This window comes from Octopus bimaculoides, chromosome 3, assembly GCF_046866305.1.
Source record: "Octopus bimaculoides isolate indiv1 chromosome 3, ASM4686630v1, whole genome shotgun sequence".
NCBI lineage: Eukaryota > Metazoa > Mollusca > Cephalopoda > Octopoda > Octopodidae > Octopus > Octopus bimaculoides.
Genome location: NC_142930.1, coordinates 80,290,669 through 80,313,249, shown reverse-complemented (window position 1 = coordinate 80,313,249; position 22,581 = coordinate 80,290,669). Strand labels below are relative to the sequence as shown.

The 22,581-nt window shown below is 36.8% G+C and overlaps 1 protein-coding gene across 3 annotated transcripts in view; it reads right to left on the bottom strand.

Annotated features, from left to right (window-relative positions):
* LOC106868904 (zinc finger CCCH-type with G patch domain-containing protein) overlaps positions 1 to 22,581 on the bottom strand; it is a 273,920-nt gene that overhangs the window by 175,086 nt on the left and 76,253 nt on the right. For all 3 annotated transcript variants that reach the window (XM_089349318.1, XM_089349317.1, XM_052966289.2), the window contains exons 9-10: positions 20,599 to 20,707; positions 18,722 to 18,901 (exon numbers count right to left, since the gene is read on the bottom strand). In XM_089349318.1, the coding sequence (XP_089205444.1) occupies positions 18,722 to 18,901; positions 20,599 to 20,707 (289 nt within the window). The remainder of the gene's footprint in view (positions 1 to 18,721; positions 18,902 to 20,598; positions 20,708 to 22,581) is intronic.

Here is a 22,581-nt window from a genome sequence, read left to right as displayed (position 1 = left end):
AACCCTACTGTTAGACTCATTTTCCTTTCTAAATCGGACCTTGGTAGGATAAGTAAGTTTATCAGAGATAAGTACATAGCCACACTTTGAAATGTCATGAAGCTTAAACTATGGTCACATGAGATAACTGACTGGTTTACTAAAATCCCAGATGAAAATAAGACAAGATTCATGCAAATCAACATATCTAACTATTATGCTTCAATTAAGCCTATCCTCTTAAATAAGGCGCACATGTTTGCTAGGAAACACTCATCACTTATAAGAGTAGAAGTAGACATTATTTTAGTGGCTAGGAAATCAATTATAAAATTTGAGGGAAAGTACTGGGTGAGAAAGGATAGACCAGAGATGTTTGTCATAAATATGGGATCAACAGACTGCACAGGTAACAGATTTAGTAGGGATATACATTTTAATCTTCCTGTATAACGAACTCCCAGAAATAGGAGGGAGTCTATACAGGATGATGCACTTTTCACCCTGTTTAACCCCTCAAAGCGGGACAGAAAAATAGAGGAAATAATTTTTTTAGGTTCTTTAAAAACATAGGACTCTCAATATTTATAGAAGAGGAACATAACTCAGCTTTCTTGATGTTAATTTAGATTTAAGTAGAGGTATACACAGGCTTTATCATAAACTTAATACAAACCTTAAATACATTCATAGAAATAACAATCACCCAAAAAGTATAACCTGATCAATAGAAAATATATCAATCTGAATTAATAAACTCTCAGTGAATGAGGAAGTCATCATCACCATCGTTTAACATCCATCTTCCAAGCTAGCATGGGTGGGATGGTTTCACAAGAGCTGGCCAGGCAGAAGCCTGCACCAGACTTCTGTGACTGTTTTGGCAGGATTTTTCAGCTGGATGCCTTTCCTAACACCAACCACTCAGCAGAGTGGAAGTTAGTGCTTTTTACATGGTACAAGCACAGGCAAGGTCAGTTTTAGCAAGGTTTTTACAGCTGGATCCCCTTCCGAACACCAACCATTTTACCATGTAGACTGGGTACTTTTAAGTGGCACCTGCACTCACAGGGTCACCAAGTACTTACAAGACAAAAACAAGAAAAACAAAAAACTTTCAAGAGGGGTGGAGGCATTGGAGAAGGTGATCTTGTGTTGGATGATGAAAAGTTATAGTGAAACAGATACAGGTGTCTTGCAGTAGAAGTACTAGGATACCCAGCCAGAGAGAGAGAGAGAGAGAGAGAGAAAGAGAGAGAGAGATCAGGAATGAAGACAGAAACAGGTGCGCTACTGCAAAGGAAATACATGGTTACCCAACCTGAGGGAAATGCAGAAGGGGAGAGAGAGTGGGAGACAGCAGAATAGAGGTGGTGGCAAAATGCTGGTCATACTCACAAGGAATGGGTATTAGTACAAAAATGGGATGGTTGAGTAAAGGAAGAGAGAGATATAGATGGTGGCAAGTGCCAGGGCATACCTTTGAGGTTCCAACGCCATAATATAAGTGGCAGGATATTGCGAAGGAAGTGTGATTAAAGAGTGCGAGTAAATGGTGAAAAACCTGGGTATGTATATATATATATATATATATATATATATAGAGAGAGAGAGAGAGAGAGAGAGAGAGTCAGGGGGATACCTATAGCAATGATAGAGGAACAGGGCCATGAGTACGGGATTGGGGAGTGAGAGCTTGGTACAGTGTATGAAGGAGGAAATGTGAGAAAAAGAAGAGATGTGGAGATATAGATTGGTTTGTTGGGGTAGGGTAAGGGAAAAGTTTTCTTGTTGTGTGGATGTGACATATATGTAGGGGCTAACAGATAACAATAATACAGTGAGACAGGGTGTGTGGGTAGAACACAGAGGTTGGGGGAAAGTGGAGAGCAATGATACAGTGGCACAGAGCTAAGGGGACATGATTGGGGAGTGGGAAGTAAGCATAGTGCATGAAGCAGAAGTGTGAGGAAGAGGAGAAATATAGAGATGTAGTTTGGTTTGTTGTGGTAGAGTGTGAGAAGTTTTCTTTTATGTGGGTTAGAACTCAGTTTTACTGATGTGAGCAAGTCTTCTCAAGAACTTCATATCACCAGACATTTCAGTCCATTGGCATTTCCTCCGTGAGGCCCAACTTCCTGAGATCGGTCTTCACCACTTCATCTCACATCTTTCTGGGTCTCCTTCTTGCACGGGTACCATCCACTTTCAGTGATCTGCACTCCTTTATGCAGCTGTGCTCATTCATATGCATCACAGTTTTCTCTCTTGCATGCTACATTTGGTTCCTCTTACGACCAACTTTTCTCTCAATACATTTTCACTTTGCTGTAACTGTGCACTGAAGTCGCACATTGAACGGAGCATACTACCTTCATTTCTCTCCAGTCTATGCATGTCTTCTGCATGGAATATAGCTGTTCACACACAAGTATCATATAGTCTACCTTTCACTCTGAGAGAGAGGCTTTCTGTTGCCAACAAAGGTAATAACTCTCTGAACTTCCTCTACCTAATTCTTATTCTAGGAACAATACTTTCAGAGCATCCTCCACCATTGCTAATTTGGTCACCTAGATAAAAGAAACTATCTACAGCCTCAAAAGAGCTTCCTGGACATTTGAGAGAATCTAATTCCCGTGTGCTTTTAGTGCATATTTTTCCTGCACATCTGCCACATACAAGGACAACTTCATCTGTTAATTTACCTGTGATTCTACTGTACCTCTTATGTGTCCGTGGTTTACACTGGGTGCAGTAAATGGAATTTCTTCCAACTCCTTTCTTACATATTGAGCAGAGCCATTTACCTGATGGAAAAAGAGTTTTATCTTCTTTCTTACTAACAACCACTCTTGTCTTAGCTAGGTTAACTTAAAGGCTGTTTGATTCCAGGTTTTGTTTCCATACCTGGAACTTCTCAAATTCTGCTAAAGATTCTGCAATTAGAGCAAGGTCATCAGCATACAGCAGTTCCTATGGGCACCAAGTTTTGAATTCCTCTGTTATGGCCTGGAGGACTATAATGAATAAGAGTGGGCTGAGAACTGAGCCCTGGTGAACTCCTACCTGAATGTTAAATTCATCATTGTATTCATGGCTGACTCTCACCTTACTGACAGCACCAATATACATGGCTTGTACAGTTCTAACAAGCCACTCTACTCCAAACTTCCTTAGAGACCACCATATAACAGAGCTGGGAACTCTGTTGAAAGTTTTCTTAAGGTCAACAAAGGCTAAGTACAATGGCTTACTTTTGGCCAAGTACTTTTCCTGCAGTTGTCTCACTGGGAAGATGGCATCTGTGGTACTCTTCCCAGGTACAAAACCAAACTGCATCTCATCTAGTTTAATTCTATTTAGTAATTTTCATGACTTGGTCTAGCAGTTTAATACCTCTGTAGTTGTTTCTATGTAAAGCATCACCTTTACCCTTGTAGCAGCTAACTATAATACCACTGCACCAGTCATTGGGAGTGGTGCCTTCCTGAACAACCTGATTAATTATACGGGTGACTAAGCTGTATCCTAATCCACCAGAAATTTTAATCATCTCGGCAGTGATTCTTGATGGCCCAGGGGCTTTCCCTGTCTTCATGTCCTTAATTGCTTAATCTATTATGCTACTATCAACTCCTGATGGTTGGTCCCTCAATTGGTTCGATATTTGGTAAACTCTCCTTCTTCCATTCATTTTCCACATTTAGTAACATTTCAATGCATCTTTCTTCCCTGAGTCACTAAGTGCAAGTATACCATTATCCATTCACACATTTCTCACCTACCACATCTCTATTTTCTCTGATACACTGCTTTGCAATCCTGAACACCTCATGCTTCTGATCTTCACACTGTAGAACATTTGCAAATCTCTTAACTTCAGTTACTCCTTTTGCTATATATGCCTGATGCCTAGCTACTCTTTTGACTACCTGATATAATCCTTTGCTTCCACCGTCTTTCCAGGCCTGTCTTTTTGCTTTTATAATACTGTCAACCTCCTTGCTCCACCACCATGTCACCCTTGGTCTAGCTGGGTCTCTGCACCAACTATAGATTTCATCTGTAGCTCTCAGTAGACTGTCCTGCAGAAACTTCCAGTTGTCCTCTAAGCTATATGTCCCCAACTCTTTCTCTCTTTTGTCAGAAGCTTCCATTTTTGTCTGTTTGCTGGATCACTGAGCTTCCATAGTCTTCTTTTCTAGATTGGTTTATTTCTCTGAGTCTTTCTAGCTCTAATTCTGAAGTCACAACCTATGTTGGGTTGTACACTCTCCACCTGGGAAAGACTTTGCATTTTTAAGCATCCATGTATCTCATTGCCTGGTGAGGAGGTAGTCAATCTGGCTTATGTGCTCACCAGACTGATAAGTGATTAGGTGGCTGGCTGGTTTTTTGAAGTTAGTGTTACGGATCATAAGATCATTTGTATCACAGAACTCCAGCATTCCCAAATGAGGTTTTTTATAATTTCACATTAGAGAAGGCAGGATATAGAGAAAAATTAAAATTCCTTAATGGTGTTAATAATCATGACAGTAAGCTTAATATGGAAAGCATCACTAATCAAATAGAACAGACAATAAGAAGAGTTAAGGATAGGAAATCTGTGCAATTAGAATATAACAATAGAGCTCCCAGAAATAAAAAGAAGAGTACAAATTTACTTGAATATGTTCCAAATAAAGAACAAAGTTGCGTAGATACGAATGGACCATTCAGGTAGGGTAGGTAAACTATACATAAACTCTATAAATAGTAATATACAAATAATTGACAAATATGATAGCAAACAAACCAAATGTTGTAATAAGAACCAAATAAAGAGAGTACACCCTTTTACAAAAAGCTTAGGTAGAAATAGAAACACATACCTTATAAACAGGGATACCTCTAGCTATCATCATCCTCATCATCATCATCGTTTAACATCTGCTTTCCATGCTAGCATGGGATGGACGATTTGACAGAGGACTGCACCTGGCTCCAATCTGATCTGGCAGAGTTTCTACAGCTGGATGCTGTTCTTAACGCCAACCACTCCGAGAGTGTAGTGGGTGCTTTTATGTGCCACTAGCACAAGGGCCAGTCTGGTGGTACTGGCAACGGCCATGCTCAAATGGTGTTTTTTACGTGCCACCTGCACAAGAGTCAGTCCAGCAGCACTGGCAACAACCTTGCTCGAATGTTTTGTTCACATGCCACCGGCACAAGTGCCAGTAACGATCACACTCAAATGGTGCTTTTTACATGCTACTGGCTTGGAAGCCAGACAGCTGCTCTGGCAGTGATCCCGCTCGGATGGTGCTGTTAGTACTCCATTAGCACAGGTGCTGGTTATCGAATTTGGTTCAATTTCAGTTTCACTTGCCCCAACAGGTCTTTGCAAGCAGAGTTTAGTGACCAATGAAGGAAGATTGGCATGGGTGCCAGTCGTCGAATTTGGTTCAAAATAATTTCCAATGTACCAAAATTGTTTTATTTGGCCTTAACTAAACATTTTCCAAAAGACAGTAAATACTATAGAATCTTTATTAAAAATCAGGTTAGATTAGCTTTCTATAATAGCAAAAATCTAGCATTATAGCTTAGAATTATAATTATAGATCAATAAATAGCAACAATGTCAACATGAGTGAACAAACCATGGGTGATACAGCTGGGTATTAGGATATGAACTATACTTTGACAACCAATGGAGTTGAAGAGACCTGAGGGAGCTCCACAGTTGGCCTGGAAGTAGTGAATATGAATTCTAGAGGGCAAAGTACTCAGCATGTTGTCTCTGTTGAGAAGACTAATAGCTTAGAAGATAGACGGAAGAATATAAAAATCACATCAAGAGTAGGTGAAGTGGATGATTGTGATGGAAGTACTAGGGCTATTAGTTACGATTGTGCAAGGTACAGGGTCTGTCCACTTGGCTCTGATTCTAAACATAAAAATATCGCTTATAGATATAAGATTACCTCAGAGAATAGAGAATATTTCTATATAGGAGCTAGCTCATGTTATATTAAGCAGAGAATTGCCAATCATTTAAGTTCATTTAGAAATAGGGACAAAATGAATACCACCAGCCTTAGTAAGCGAATTTGGGCACTTAAGATAGTAATAAAGTATTTTCAATTGCTTGGGAAATTATCAGTAAGGTAAAACCTTATAGAATAGGTGATAATAGATGTACCCTTTATGTAGAGGAAGTGTACCAAATTTTCTTTTCTAAATATACAATTTTAAACACTAGACAGGAACAGGCTATGAGATGTCTACAATTGATTAAATATATGTTTAAACAATATAAAGAAACATAAATTACCATCTATAATAATTATACTAGTTAACATGATTGTGATAATTAATGATACTTTTGCAAATAATACTAAAATAATTTTAGTAATGGCAACAATAATAATATTGAGGGTATAAGCCCAAGCATAAGTGAATTACCTCTGAATAAATAATGTACTACATACAGTAAAATGTAAACAAAACTGTTACAATTGATTGCAATTTGAATGAACATTTCATAAACCACGATTCAATTGTAATAGCAGTAGAGGTGATTATAAGACCAGAATTCAATTTGAATACCAATGCAGGAAGCTCGGTTGAACTAGTTCACTTTGCCACCATTGTAAGTGATGGACCCTTGATGAAATTGCAGCGACTAGGATGCATAATTGGATATGGAGCAATGTTTAGTTACTGCAGTAGTTGGTCATTGTTATATATGCTGAATAAAACTTTTTTTAATAAAAAGTTTTGGATATGAATAAATCTCCACTCTCCTCTTCATTTTCAATTATATATATATATATATATATATATATATATATATACACACACACACATGTAAGTGTGTGTGTGTAAGTAGCTGTACAGTAAGAAGTTTCCTTCCCAATCACATGGTAGCAGGTTCAGTTACACTGCATGGCACTTTGGGAAAAATGTCTTCTACTATAGCCTTGGGCCTAATAAAGCCTTGTGAGTAGATTTGGTAGATGGAAACTGAAAGAAGCCCATCGTGTGTGCATGTGTGTGTGTGAGTGCGTGTGTGTGTTTGTGTATTTGTGTCTGTGTTTGTCCCCCTCCACCATTTGACAACCAATGCTGGTGTATTTACATTGCCATAACTTAGTAATTCAGCAAAAAGGGACTGATAGAATAAGTACCAGGCTTAAAATAAAATGAGTACTGGGGTTAATTCATTTGACTGAAATTCTTCATGATGGAGCCCCAGCATGGCTGCAGTCTAATGACTGAAACAAATAAAAGATACAAGATACAAACACACATATAAGTCCTTTAGTTTACACAGTACTCAGGTTACACAGCTTCTTAGCACGGCTTGGGCTTTAATCTTTTTTTTTGTTCTTTTTTTTTACATTATGAACAGTCAATGAGCCTCTGGAAATTAAGGGTACCATTAACAATATTTGTAATTTTGAATAAATTTAACATTGATATTTAAATATGGAAAATAATTGATGGATTTATTTGGCAAGTGATTTGAAATAATAATCAATAGTGTCATTTTTATCACTTTCCTTTTCCAGTTTTTATTGTTTCCATTTACCTCTTATTACCCATCTCATTGTAGAACCTCAATTTCACAACAGTATCCATATACATACACACACTCACATGCACGCACACATGCATGCTCAAACACACACACATACATATAACAGTAAGATCCAAGGATCCAAGTGTAGGAAGCTCTTTCTAACATTTGATTTTCTTTTTATTGTGTACATGTGTATGCATGGGTGCACCAATGTGTTTGTTTACAGTCGACTTAGTAAAGTGGCCCCAGCTTAATATTTATAACAACTTCCCTTTCCCTTAAAGTCACCAACCATCTACCCTAAAACACTCCCTCTTTCTTCTCCCTCTCCTTTTCTTTATTGCCAACAACTTTATGCAATTCCCATTCCTAAATATTTGATCACATCCTTACCTTTTCTTACTTACTCTCTCTTTTACTCTTTTACTTGTTTCAGTCATTTGACTGTGGCCATGCTGGAGTACTGCCTTTAGTCAAGCAAATCGACCTCAGGACTTATTCTTTAGAAGCCTAGTACTTATTCTATCAGTCTCTTTTGCCGAACCACTAAGTTATGGGGACGTAAACACACCACCATTGGTTGTCAAGCGATGTTGGGGAGACAAATACAGACACACAAACATACACACACACACATATATATATACATATATACAACAGGCTTCTTTCAGTTTCTGTCTACCAAATCCACTCACAAGGCTTTGGTCAGCCAGAAACTATAGTAGAAGACACTTGCCCAAGATGCCACACAGTGGTATTGAGCCCGGAACCATGTGGTTGGTAAGCAAGCTACTTACCACACAGCCACTCCTGTGCCTTATTGACTATTTTATTTCTTCAAGCATTGCTTTTTTTTATTCTGTTTTTCCAGCTTCACCACTCATTTCAAATTACATCTACGGTGAGTTAATTCGGGATTCCCAAACAACAATGTAACTTTCATATAACTAAGGTATCCTCAGCCTGATGAGTAGCTGTCTCAGAACCGCTCATAGAGTAATTATTACATCAGAGAATCAGCTAGCTAGGAAACATATGTAGCCTGGATTTTACCTGTTCCATTCCCTCAATTTGGATGGATATATATATATATATATATATATATATATATATATATATATATAATACATATATAATTTAGAGAAAAACCAACTATTAACAAATTCAACAATGAAAAATGTCACTCAGAACATCTAGAAAAACAAATATACCACAAAAAACCCTATTCCAAAAATCAATAAATTACACAATCAATAAATAGCAAATAACATTAAAAGACTATGCGCATTTCGTGGCTATATTTAAAATAAATTCGATTCGATCTAAAACTAAATTCGATTCGATTCGATCTAAAAATATAGTCACTCTTCAGGTCTAAAATAACTCATAAGAATAATAAAAATGATAATAAAATCAATGTACATATCTAATCTTATAATAAAATATCAAATAAATATAGAATAATACTTGTTTTAACAATAAATAATCGAAAAATATTTAACAACATTACTTAAAATAAAAACATAACTCATCTTATCGAAGAATTTCTGTTAAACTAAAATTTCAAACGTAATATTAAGAACTTAGCGTTTATGAGAAATATATCGCGTGAAAATATGGCGTAATTATAAAAATTATAGAATAAATAGATAGAATGTGTATTTAAACTGTTATATATATATATATATATATATATATATATATACCCACACATACATACATACATATGCATCATCATTTAACATCCATTTTCCACTCTGACATGGGTTGGATGGTTTGACAGAAACTGGCCAGACACCACACACACACACACACACACACAAACACACACAGATATGTGTGTGTGTGTGTGTGTGTGTGTGTGTGTGTGTATACACAGTTTAAGATAATTTCCATTTTCTAATTAGCTAACAGGACAAAGGGGTAATGAATATGTCAAATAACGTTATTTAACTGAAGGGGATGACTTCAGTTTCCTCACTTTCTCTCACTTCTTTCATCTTCTATCACTCTGTTCTCTTTCTAGCACTCTCACCTTTCCCATCATGTTACAGTTTTTATTTAATCTCTTTACTAGTAATTGTCACATAGCTGTCTATCAGTCTCTCCCCACCTCTCTCATTCTCTCTCTCTCTCTCTCTCTCTCTCTCTTCTATCATCTTGCTCTGGTCCTATTTTGTCACATTCTCACCAATGTAATTGACAAGACAACCCTTTGGTACTGATGAACAAATGAATGGAAACAATGAAGGGAAGAGAGGAGTAGTGCTAAACGTTTTGAGTGTCAAAATAAAATGCAGCTAATACACTCTGTGACACGATTGGTGAACAACAACAATGCAAGTAAAAAAAGATTCTTTATTTTTGTCAGGAACAGGACAACCTCCCATCTGCTGGTGTCATGATAAATTGTAGAGTGTCCAGCAACCAAAGAAATCATAGCAAACATGGGATGTATAAGTGAGACACGGGCCGCCAACCCATCTAGAAAAGGAATAATTTCAAATAAGAACAGAGTTGGACTGTGTCAACCTATCCAGCCCATGTCAGCATAGAAAAGCAAATTGCATGATGATGACTGTGTGTGTGTGTGTGTGCATGCCCACGTTTAGATATTGAACCATTTGATAGAGTTAATTTATTCATTTGATAAAGTGAAACCCTCAGCTTCAAATGAATAAATGCACAAATACATATACTCATACACCCCCACCACACTCATACAAGGAGAAAGAGAGAAGTGTATTACTGTTTCCATCTCAACATTAACACCATCAGCAGCATCAACAACAATAAGTACAGCTTTAATAGCCCTAGACAAAACTAATTTCAATGAATGCAGTACAACTATCTGATGAATAAGTATGAGGAATTCATTTGTATTCTAGCTTTGGCTTTTAGCCATTCTTCTAGATGGTATCTAACAGCAACCAAAGCTACTTTATTTGAATCTATAACCATCAACACAGACACTGAAATACAAGACAGTCAATATCAACTTAATAAAACAGCTGAACCAAATTATTGAACTGGTAGTGAGTCAGGAATGCTATTTTTGTTTTTGCGGCATAGCACAGTTGTGCTATGGCATACTCCAGCCGATCAGAGCTGGGTGCGTATGAACACTAAAGGCAGTTCTCTGCCCAAGCAGAGAAGTGGGAGTTTTTAACAGTTGGTGAAAAGATGGCACAATAGCAACATTTCCTTTCAACATGAAGTAGCTTTTGGTTTTTCACCACCAACTTCTTGCAGCTAACTTGGAGTTATATTGGATCTCAACTTGTCAACTCTTGAACAGCCTATTTCACTTATGCTAATTTCGCTCCTCAAAATTGTGGATGACATCAGCCACAATTCTGCCTCATAATGAACTATAATGTTTTCATTTAAGCTAGCTCTGTACCTCTTAGCTTATAACAGCTTTCAACAGAATCATTTGTTCAAAACTAAGTTACAGTGCTTTACCTGACTCACATACATACAGGCTACATTCTTTTTACTTGTGAGCTCTTGTAATCTATATACCTATATAAAATCCTTTGTCACTCTGTCTGTTCCCAATGCATTCTCAAACGGCTCAGCCACATCAAATCAAATTTTACATGGTAATATTATGAGAGCCCTATGAGTGTGAACATGTAATTTTGGGGGATTAAAACAATGCAACATTGACACTGGTTCTATATTACATGTCAAAATTCAAAGAATAATAGTGAAACAATAACATCTATATTGTAATGTGATATATTGTTTCACTTTTATACTTTTATTTTTAATTCTAACCACAACGATGACGTCACATTTTGTATATGACTGGATATCTGTCAGTGAATGTATGTGTGTGAGTGTATGAGTGTATATATGTCTCACAACATCTCATCTAGGACATCCCATAGTACACCTCTTTTCAGGGGTTTCAGTTGTGCATACTATAGGAGTCACAGGGCACTGCTCCATGTGGTCCCGCAGTTTCCATCCTACTAGTTCAAAGTCCAGAATCTGATCTGTTAGATCCTGCTGATAACTAAATCCACACCCTGCTGCTGACGCTTCAATTTATTGTTGTTAAGGTTTTATCTGTCTCCTACCCTTCAACCTGTCTGGCCTGGTAAGACCTGCCTGAAGATTTCTCTCCCTCCAGCACAGCTCTCCGGGTCAATGTAGCACACAGGCACTTCACAGCAACAAGATAATTGTTGAATTGGCCATTGACTACAAAGTATTTCGTCCGCCCTTTGACAGGTCATATTTTTTGTCCTGCAGGGTGTCCAACAATCACCCTCCTCACCAAACAAGCTTGATGGGGTTGCCAATTTAGTCGCCAATGACTTGACCATGCGACAGGTTGTACTGGGTTACATGTTACCAGTAGCGCTCAAGAGGAACCTGACATCAATGTATGTCTTTCTATGCATGTATCTTTCCACGTTAGGTACATTATTAAACACACTATACGTATGTGAGGGCTGATCAGTGTCAATACAAAATTTTATTTTCATTTCAATAAAAACAATATAACATTTCATAGAGATAATCCTTCTATTGTCAACAGGACATTTTATACAACAACAATAACATCACATCCTGTATATGACAGTGTATATCTGTCAGTGAGTGTATGTGTGTAGGGTATGAGTGTCTTTCTGCGTTATACAATTATTAAACACACATATATCTACACATACATATACATATGTAATGGTATGTTATTAAACACACACACAACCACATTTACACATACATATACATATATGACGACTGACCTGCGTGAATGTGTGTCTGTGTGTGTCTATCTTACTATATGTATGTGAGGGTTGGCCAGTATCAGTACGAAATTTTATTTTCATTTCGATTAAAACAATATAACATTTCCTAGAGATAATATTTCTTTTGTCAACAGGACATTTTATACTAGAACAACGACATCATATTTTGTATATGATTGTGTATCTGTCTGTGAGTGTATGTATGTGAGTGTATGTGTGTAAGTGTATGAGTGTGTATATGTCTCATAGTGAATGTGTGTCTTTCTGCATTAAGTACGTTATCAAATAGGCATACACATCTATACATACATGACGACTGACATGCGTGAATATATGTCTCTGTGTGGCTATCTTAGTATATGTATGTGAGTGTCTGTCAGGAACATGTTATACGATAATGACGACATCACATTTTGTATATGAGTGTATATTTATCTATGAATATGTGTGTTTCCACATTATATACATTATTAAACACACACACATATATATGTGATGACTGACATGCCAGAATGTGTGTATGTGAGTTCTAGAGGTGAAACTCTTGAAAAAAAAAACAATGTGGTGGTAAGGTCCAAGGTATATATAAAAATACACATTAACTGTTCCATTACCAGTTAATAATTATCGCAGCAGCTGCAAGGTTGCAAGGTATTTACAATTACATATTTACTCTTACATTAAGAAATTTATCCTGTATATACATACATACATATATATATATATAAAATTTATTAATGAGGGTAGAAATTGATATTGATCAATTAAAACCAGTGGTCTAGCATATTAAAAAATCTGAAGATTAAAATTATATTACATACAAGAATAAGAGGAATGACCAGCAAATGTGGATTCCTGAATGCTAGTCTGTTGTGTCGCTGATTTTTTTCTACTGAGAACATACTTTTTCGTGGTTGGATGATTCGGCATCTATTTCTAGCATTCAGGAATCCACATTTGCTGGTCATTCCTCTTATTCTTGTATATATATATATATATATATATATAAGTTTATGTATATATTAATATTATCTCAGTTTAAAAAAACCTTGACAATGTAAATATGTTAATAGTTACTATGGGTAGCAAAAATTACACAAAAAACCAGGATATCACACCCGTTTTATAGGTACAGATACCAAGTTAAAGTGATGCATTTTGAGTAGATATGAATAATAACAATAAATGGAGCAAAACGCATATAAATTATAACTTGTAAGTTACCTCATCATTTCGCATTTGTCTTCCTTCTATATGTCGGTTCCCTGACGATGAATATATGCGGAATTCCAGCAGCTCTTACTTCTTTGGAGTAGAATACACATATATTTTGAAACATATGTAAGAATTAAAGGAACTTTTATTTACATGCGTTTTGCTCCATTTATTGTTATTATTCATATATATATATATATATATATATATATATATATATATGTATATGTATATATAATTCTTTGTCTCTCTGTAATAACTATTGTAGCATTTACTGTTAAATTAGCAGTTCCATACATGTGCTTCTATTTCATTCATTTACTTATATTTCGTTAATTTACATTGCATACAAAAATACAGACATACTATATACATACTATGCGGTAAGCCACTGTGCCTTATTTTTTCAAGTAACTCATTACTACTTGTTCTCATGTGACTACATAGGCTCACTTTATGTTTCTTATTCTACAGCTACACCAGCAATCCAATGTCAACCCTTTGCCTTCTGTAACGTTTCAACAGTTCATTTCCCCGTTGCCGTCTCCCATTGCAGCCCACTTCCAGAATGGACCCATTTACGTACAATATTTCCATTACACCTCCATTCATTTGACAGTCAACCATACGATGGATCATGTTAGATGCAGCGCTGACCACCTCTGACAGCTTTTCAGTTGATTCAAAAATTACATACCTACCCCACTGCCAATTTTCCATGATAGGTTAGGGCATGGAATCCTCCAAACAGATGTATTACATGTCACTTAGTTGAATTAGATCATCATTTACTACACAAATGTTTTGTTGTCAATGCTGCACTTTCCCGTATCACCTGTTTCAACATTATTGTAATATATATATACATGCAAACTATACCATTTTAATCCTGAGCAACACCAGGTATCTCTGCTAGTGATTTAATAAATTAAATTATTTGTTTAAAAACTGCCTTCTGATATTCCATTATACATGCTTCTCAAAAGCACATTTACTTGACTTTTCCATGAACACTTTCATACCTTAAATTAGCAGCCACTCTCACTAAAAACTCGTTATTATTATAGAGCACTGAATAAATTGCCTTGAAAATTTGTATTGGCACTTTATGTCTAGAGTTCAAGTCTCACCTAGGTCAACTTTACTTTTCATCTTTAGAGGGTCAATAAAATAAGGTAACAATTAAAAACTAGGGGCAATATATTCAATTAACACTTCCCCAAATTTTCTGGCTTTGTACCAATGTTAGAAACAATTATTAATATTACCACTACTACTACTATTAGCAGTACCTGTGAAAATTCCATAGTTATTTGGAAAATTGTATGATGAAGATGTATGTTTTTCTGAAACATCTAACTCTTGGGAAGATGTAAAAATCCACATAGGCAGTATTGAAGGGGCAATAAATTAATTAGTCTATCTATTCATCTATCTATCTATCTATCTATCTATCTATCTATCTATCTATCTATCTATCTGTCTATCTATCTGTCTGTCTGTCTATCTATCTATCTATCTATCTATCTATCTGCCTGCCTGCCTGCCTACTTATTTATCTATCTGTCTGTCAGTCTATCTGTCTATTTATCTATCATGTTCTACTTACATTTCTGTTGATGTATGGAACTGTCTACTCTAAAAATATGGACAAACTAGAGTCAACCTAGCAAAAACCAAAATCCTAATAAGTAGGAAGGTAGATAAAACACAAACCCCTTCAGGTAGATGGCCCTGCTCAGTATGCAGTAAAGGAGTAGGTAGTAACTCTATAAGATGTACCCGGTGCAAGCTATGGACACATAAGAGGTGCAGCAATATCAAAGGCAGATTAACTACAAAGTTAGTTTTTGTATGTGGCAGATGTTCAGGTGCAATAAACACTGTAAACAAACAGGAAACAACTTCCATCTCATTCCAGGGAGAAAAATTAGAGGTAGTCGATAGCTTCCGCTATCTGGGTGACCAAGTTAGTAGTGGGGGTGGGTGCGCTGAAAGTGTAACTGCTAGAATAAGAATAGCCTGGGCCAAGTTTAGAGAGCTCTTACCTCTGCTGGCGACAAAGGGACTCTCACTCAGAGTAAAAGGCAGACTGTATGACGCATGTGTACGAACAGCCATGCTACATGGCAGTGAAACATGGGCTGTGACTGCTGAGGACATGCGTAAGCTCGCAAGGAATGAAGCCAGTATGCTCCGCTGGATGTGTAATGTAAATGTGCATACCCGTCAGAGTGTAAGTATCTTGAGAGAAAAGCTGAACATAAGAAACATCAGTAGTGGTGTGCAAGAGAGACGATTGCGCTGGTTTGGACATGTGGTGAGAATGAATGAGGATAGCTGCGTGAAAAAGTGCTACTCCCTAACAGTTGAGGGAACCCGTGGAAGAGGTAGGCCCAGGAAGACCTGGGCTGAGGTGGTGCGGCAAGACTTTCGAACATTGGGCCTCACCGAGGCGATGACTACTGACCGAGACCTTTAGAAATGTGCTGTGCGTGAGAAGACCCGGCAAGCCAAGTGAGATCGTTGCCAGGGCCCCTGGACTGGCTCTTGTGCGGGTGGCACATAAGATGTACCATCCTGAGCGTGACCATTGCCAGTACCGCCTGACTGGCCTTGTAGGGTTTTCGAGCGAGATCGTTGCCAGTGCCCCTGGACTGGCTCTTGTGTGGGTGGCACATAAAAGACACCATTTCGAGCGTGGCCGTTTTCATGCGGGTGACACGTAAAAGCACCCACTACACTCTCTGAGTGGTTGGCATTAGGAAGGGCATCCAGCTGTAGAAACTCTGCCAAATTAGATTGGAGCCTGGTGTAGCCATCCGGTTGCACCAGTCCTCAGTCAAATCGTCCAACCCATGCTAGCATGGAAAGCGGACGTTAAACGATGATGATGATGATGATGATGTAGTGTTTTTGGTACCGAAAGACTTTCAAACTTCGTATACTTATCTATTTTGTGTTATAGAACAGAAAAATATTTTTGTATTCGAATTTATTTCATGTAAAAAATTGTCTTATTTCGATAATTTCAACCAATCACTGACAAGTATTCAGTTGTTTACATTTACTTCTTTGGCTGATTAAGCCATAGCTTCGTTTTATTTGCTTTTTTCATTTTAAATTTGCTTTTCTCATTTTCTTTTTTTTTTCTTCGTTTTATTTGCTTTTTTCTTTTTAAATTTGCTGTTTTACCCTAACCCTAACCCTATCACCGATAGAATTGTTTCAGAATCGTTTGTTTATGTAGTCGGCACTTAATGTATATCGGCTGAATGGACGTCAGTGATTGGTTGAAATTACAGAAATACGACAACTTTAACATGGAATAACTTAGGGATTTCTTTTTTTTTTAAGAAGACTAAGAGAAAAAGATGTTTTATATGACACATTCTACCAGTGTTCCAAGTTTCAAAGTGTTTCGTTAATGAAAAATGTGGCCCCCGTTTTAAAAAAGATCCCAATATTCTATCACATGACATTTAAAATCATGTAACTGCTTTCTACTTCTGCATTCCTTCAGTCAACATTCTCTCTCTCTCTCTCTCTCTCTCTCTCTCCCTCCCTCCCTCTAATTACACAAAAGCGTATGTGTTAAGTGAGGGAATTTAAAAAATTAAAAAGTATGTAAACTAACTACACTTTTCACTGTCCAACTATTTGCATAACTATTAATATATCTGCAGACTCAACTACCTACCTTCCTACTTACCTATATACCTACCTATATATCCATCTGTCTGACTGTATGTATGTATGTATGTTTCCATGTATGTATGTCTGCTTGCTTGTCTGTCTGTCAGTGTAAGTAACCATCATATTACACTTTAATTTAACTATCTATCACTATATTTTTTTAAACCATAAATTTATAGATTTCCACCACATTGTTTCACTATGTTAAACATTTTGATTGTGCCCGTGTTTTTAACACACAAATGCAGAATAATATAGACCTCTCTCTCTCTCTCTCTCTCATGTTTTCCTTTTCATTTTTTCACTGATTCAATTATTCCCATTTTATTTATTTATTTCTCTCCCTTTTTCCCCTTCTTCTCTCTCTGTATGTACATTTGAGATAACTTCCCTTGATGACAAGTGTAACACAGATTAAACAGACAGGAATACAGGAATATTATAATTATTATTAAGGTGGTGAGCTGACAGAATTGCTAGCATGCCAGGCAATATGCGTAGCAGCATTTCATCCATCTGTACATTCTGAGTTCAAATTCTACCAAGGTTGGCTTTACCTTTCATCCCTACGGGGTCAATAAAATAAGTACCAGTTGAGCACTGGGGTCAATCTAATTGATTCACCCCTTCCCCTGAAAATGCTGGCCTTGTGTCAAAATTTGAAACCATTATTATTATTATTATTAAAGTAGCAAGCTGGTACAATTGTTGGCACACCACACAAAATGCTTAGTGGCATTTCTTCTAGCTCTTTATATTCTGAGTTCAAATTCTGTTATGGTCAATTTTGCCTTTCATCCTTTCAGAGTCAATAAAATAAAGAACCAGTCAAGTACTGAATTCAATATAATTCACTTGTCCCCTCCCCTCAGAAATATGCCAGTCTTACGCTAACATTAGAAACAATTATTGCTGTTGTTGCTGTTGTTTTCATTCACTCAGCATTTCATTGTTGTTCTGCCAGTATTAGATTGCTAAATATCAATTTGCATACTTCAAACTTTGCTATCTAGCTCATTTCTTATAGCCTTTGTTGTGATTAACCTTTATAAAAGTTAATCTGGATGCTAAAGAGCCTTTCCTTTTTAGACAACCTATCTGTCATGAAATGAATCAATCAATTACTTATTTTCCTGATTTTAGAAATTCATCAATAGGTAATTTGTCTTATTAACTAGTCTTTCCATGTAAAAAGAATTCTTATAATTCTGTGATTTCCCAGAAAGAATTGCCACCATGACAATCAGTAACAACAACAGCAGCACCAATGAGGAAGTCTCCACACAGTTGTTTAACCTGCGAGAATTAGCAATAAAATCTTCCTCAAATCACACCCTATCATCAGAAAAAGAAGAGAGAAAGAAACAACAGATATTGCTTCAGATATACAAAATGGATAGATATACAAAATGGATAGACCACAGCTGGAATGTCTGCCTGATCAGCAGTTGCAATAAAATGAAGTACTTAATGAAGTAGCCAAGTGACCTACCTGTTTTCTTATCCAGTTTGTTGTTGATGAAGTCAAATACATTTGTAGGCTCAATCTTGTTATAAGCTGCTTTGTTCTTCTTCTCCAGGGTCTTCTTTGCTTTCTCATTGTTCAGCACATTAAATAGGTTTTTATTAGATGCTTCCTCTTTCAGTTTCATCACTGTGTCAAGTGACTTGCCTGAATGTCAAATATATAAAATAATAACAATAATAATAATAATAATAATAATAATAATAATAATAATAATAATAACAATAAAAGAAGAATAAGAGGAATAATGGTTTCAAATTTTGGCACACAGCCAGCAGTTTTTGAAGGGAGGGAACTAGTCAATTACATCGACCCCAGTACTCAATAGGTACTTATTTTATCAACCCCAAAAGGATGAAAGATAAAGCTAACCTCAGTAGATTCTGAGATAAGAATGAAGAATTGGAGGAAATGATGCTATGCATTTTGTCCACCATGCTAACAGTTCTGCCAGTTCACCACCTTAATAATTACAATAATAATATTAAGTCCATATAAATTTTCTCACAAGACATCCAGATGGCATTTGGTAGAGAGAAATGTACTGTTACTGAACTGAGGATAGGGCAAAATGTAGACAGCAGTGGAGTATAACTACCAGATGATGAGTGGATAAGAGAAGTGAATGGAGAGAGTAACAAGTATCTTGGTGTTTTACAAATAGGTCAGATGATGAACACCAAGATGAAGGAGAAAACTGCTTCTGAATATATCAGGAGAGTTAAAAAGTTATGCATATCTAAGCAAATGGTGGGAACCTGATTAGAAGCATCAATACATAGACTGTAACACAGGAATTGTGGAATGGACTAAGAAAGAATTTGTCAACATGGATAGAAAAACTAGGAAAGTAATGGCTATGCATGGGTGCCTTCCCACTGGAAGTAACATAGCAAAGCTATACTTACCTAAGAAGGAAGGTGGAAGAGGTCTGAGTGAGAAGGTGATCAGTGACAATGATGAGACCCTCGAGGAGTATAATATGTGGACTTAAAGAGAAAAGATCGTCAACAGGAAAAAGAAAATCCTACACAGAGTTTTTTCAACAAACTGATGGAAATTCTGGAAATGGTTAAGACATGTTTTTTTGCAGAAGGAGTCATGTTCTGGTCTATACCTACAGACCAGAATATTGTGAAGACAGAGGATGAAAAAGTCAGTAAATACCAAGACCTTGGATTGGAAGTGAAAAGAATTCATAGAGCCTCAAAAGTGAGTGTAGAACTTATTGTGCTTGGTGCTCTTGGGACTATCTCAAAGAGAACAATACTCTGGTATCAAAGCTGCAAATACCGAACTTCATAAGAAGTATTCAGATGGCAGCAATGCTTGCGACAGCTCATGTGTTGAGAAAGGTTTTGCATCTCTAAGCTGCAGGAGGGAGATGAGACATGGAATAAGTGAATCAGCAGCAGCAGCGGCAGTGATGGGGGCAGAGGTGGTAGCGGCAGTGGCAGAGGAGGATTCTAACATAGGCACAAGGCTAGAAATTTAGGATGAATGTAGTCATTGAAATCAATCCCAATATTTGAATGATATGCAACTCTTCAAGCTAAGAAAGATGAAGGGTAAAGACAGGATTTAAACTCAGAATGTAAAGAACTTGATTAAAGATCTTTTGTACTTGTGATCATAATAATTATTTCTAACAGCAAAGGACCACAAGTTTTATCGGAAGGAATACAGATGAATATATCAACCCCCAAAGCTTGACTGGTACTTTTTTTATCAACCTGAGAAAGATGACAAGCAAAGTTTATTTTACTGAAATTTTTAATGTGGTGTCATTATAATATCATGTGGTATACTGTGGGTATGAAATATTAGAATAACACGCAAACTACCAGCTGGCAAGACTTCGATGGGGATTGGTTCTATCTTCCCTTCGTTGTTTCTTCCAAGACCTTGACCAGTGATATAACCCATCTTGGCCATCAAATGAGAACCAATTCCCTGAATGATAAAATGAAAATAAAATAAAATTAAATTAAACTGAAAAAGAAACTTTAATTATTTATGGAAATAAAATACATGAAAACAGTTTTAAAATGCATCTCCTTTCATATTTATATGAATATAATGTAATTGCTAGAGATAGAGAAAGGGATTCACAAACAACTTCACAAGCTCAAAAATTAATAAAAAATTTTGTCACTTTTCAATATCTTCATCGAGTCAAAGATAACCATCTTGACAAAAGACAACATAACTGACTGGAAGGTTCATGGTTCATTTCAATTACTATTATGGTTATGACTAAGGCAATTAGCTCTAAACTACCTAATCCAGTAAGCTGGAAATATATGTTGTCATTCCCATGCCGGTGGCACATAAAAAGCACCATCTGATCATGGCCAATGCCAGTGCCACCTTGATTAGTTTCCGTGCCGGTGGCATGTAAAAAGCACCCACTACACTCATGGAGTGGTTGGCGTTAGGAAGGGCATCCATCTGTAGAAACACTGCCAGATCAGACTGGACCCTGGTGCAGCCACCTGGCTTCCCAGACCCCAGTTGAACCGTCCAACCCATGCTAGCATGGAAAACAGACGTTAAATGACGATGATGATGATGATGATTACTTTCGCAAGTAGAGGTCAGAATACCAATAAAGGGGCATCCACATGGTTGAAAAACCAGTTAGAAATAGCAGCCAAATCTCACTCAAATTAGATTTTGTCATCTTGAAAAGAAGTGGCACATTAGAAATGTTGTAGTTCCAGTTACATATAGCAGAAAAAGACGGATAATCATTGTTGGAATGCCACTGATCATAACCCTAAAGGACCATGGCTAAACTGGAACTAAACAACATCAAACACAACGTAGTTGTATCATGTTAGGTACCATGGTCACATACTCACAGGCATGAAGATAAAGATGACAGCAACAGAACTTGGTACTTCTTACATTCAACCTCTGTAACTGCTGGTCATGGAAGGATGCTGCCATTTTACACTACCTCATGAGAAATATAGTCTTCAAAAAGGAATATTTTGTAGAAGACTTGCAGTGAAATAAGATCATGCATATATCTTTCATATTGTATATCAGACACCTTAGGTAAGTGTTTCTACTATAACCCCAGGCTGCCCTGTGAGGGTATTTGATAGATTAAAAATGAAAGAAACTAACTGCATACACACACTACACACACACAGACACACACACACACACACATGTATTGTATGTATGAGTGTGTATGTGTGTGTGTGCGTGCGTGCGTGTGTGTGTGAATGCTTTTAGAACTACATAGAGTTATGCCTATGGCCAGCTCAGCTACTAACAGTTATATGTCTGTGACTGCTAATGGTGAAGTTTATTAACATTTCCTGTAAATGAAAACACCCACTATCTCTAATCTTGAATTCCTCAGGAATAAATATTCTTTACCTGAAAAACAGGTAAGGGTTGGTAACAAAAAGTGCATCTGGTTGTAAAAATCCTGCTTCAATATTTACTTCCATCTCAGCCATGCTAGCATGGAAAGCAGACACTGAACAAAATGAACAAACACTATTGATAAAGGTTACCTTATTAATTATAGCATACCTTGTGATGTATTTTATTACTGAGTATTTACCAAGACACCTGTTTCTGCCTCTCTGTCTCTCTGTCACACTCTAATCTTTCATCATCTGACAAAAGATCACCTCCTCTAATACCCACTCCCCTCTCAAAATTCCTTGCCTTACAAGTTACTTGGTGACCCTGCCAGTGCTGGTGCCACTTAAAAAGCATCCAGTTCACACTGTGAAGTGGTTGGCATTTAGAAGGGCATCCAGCTGTAAAAACCATGCTGATACCATATAAAAAGTACTCAGTTC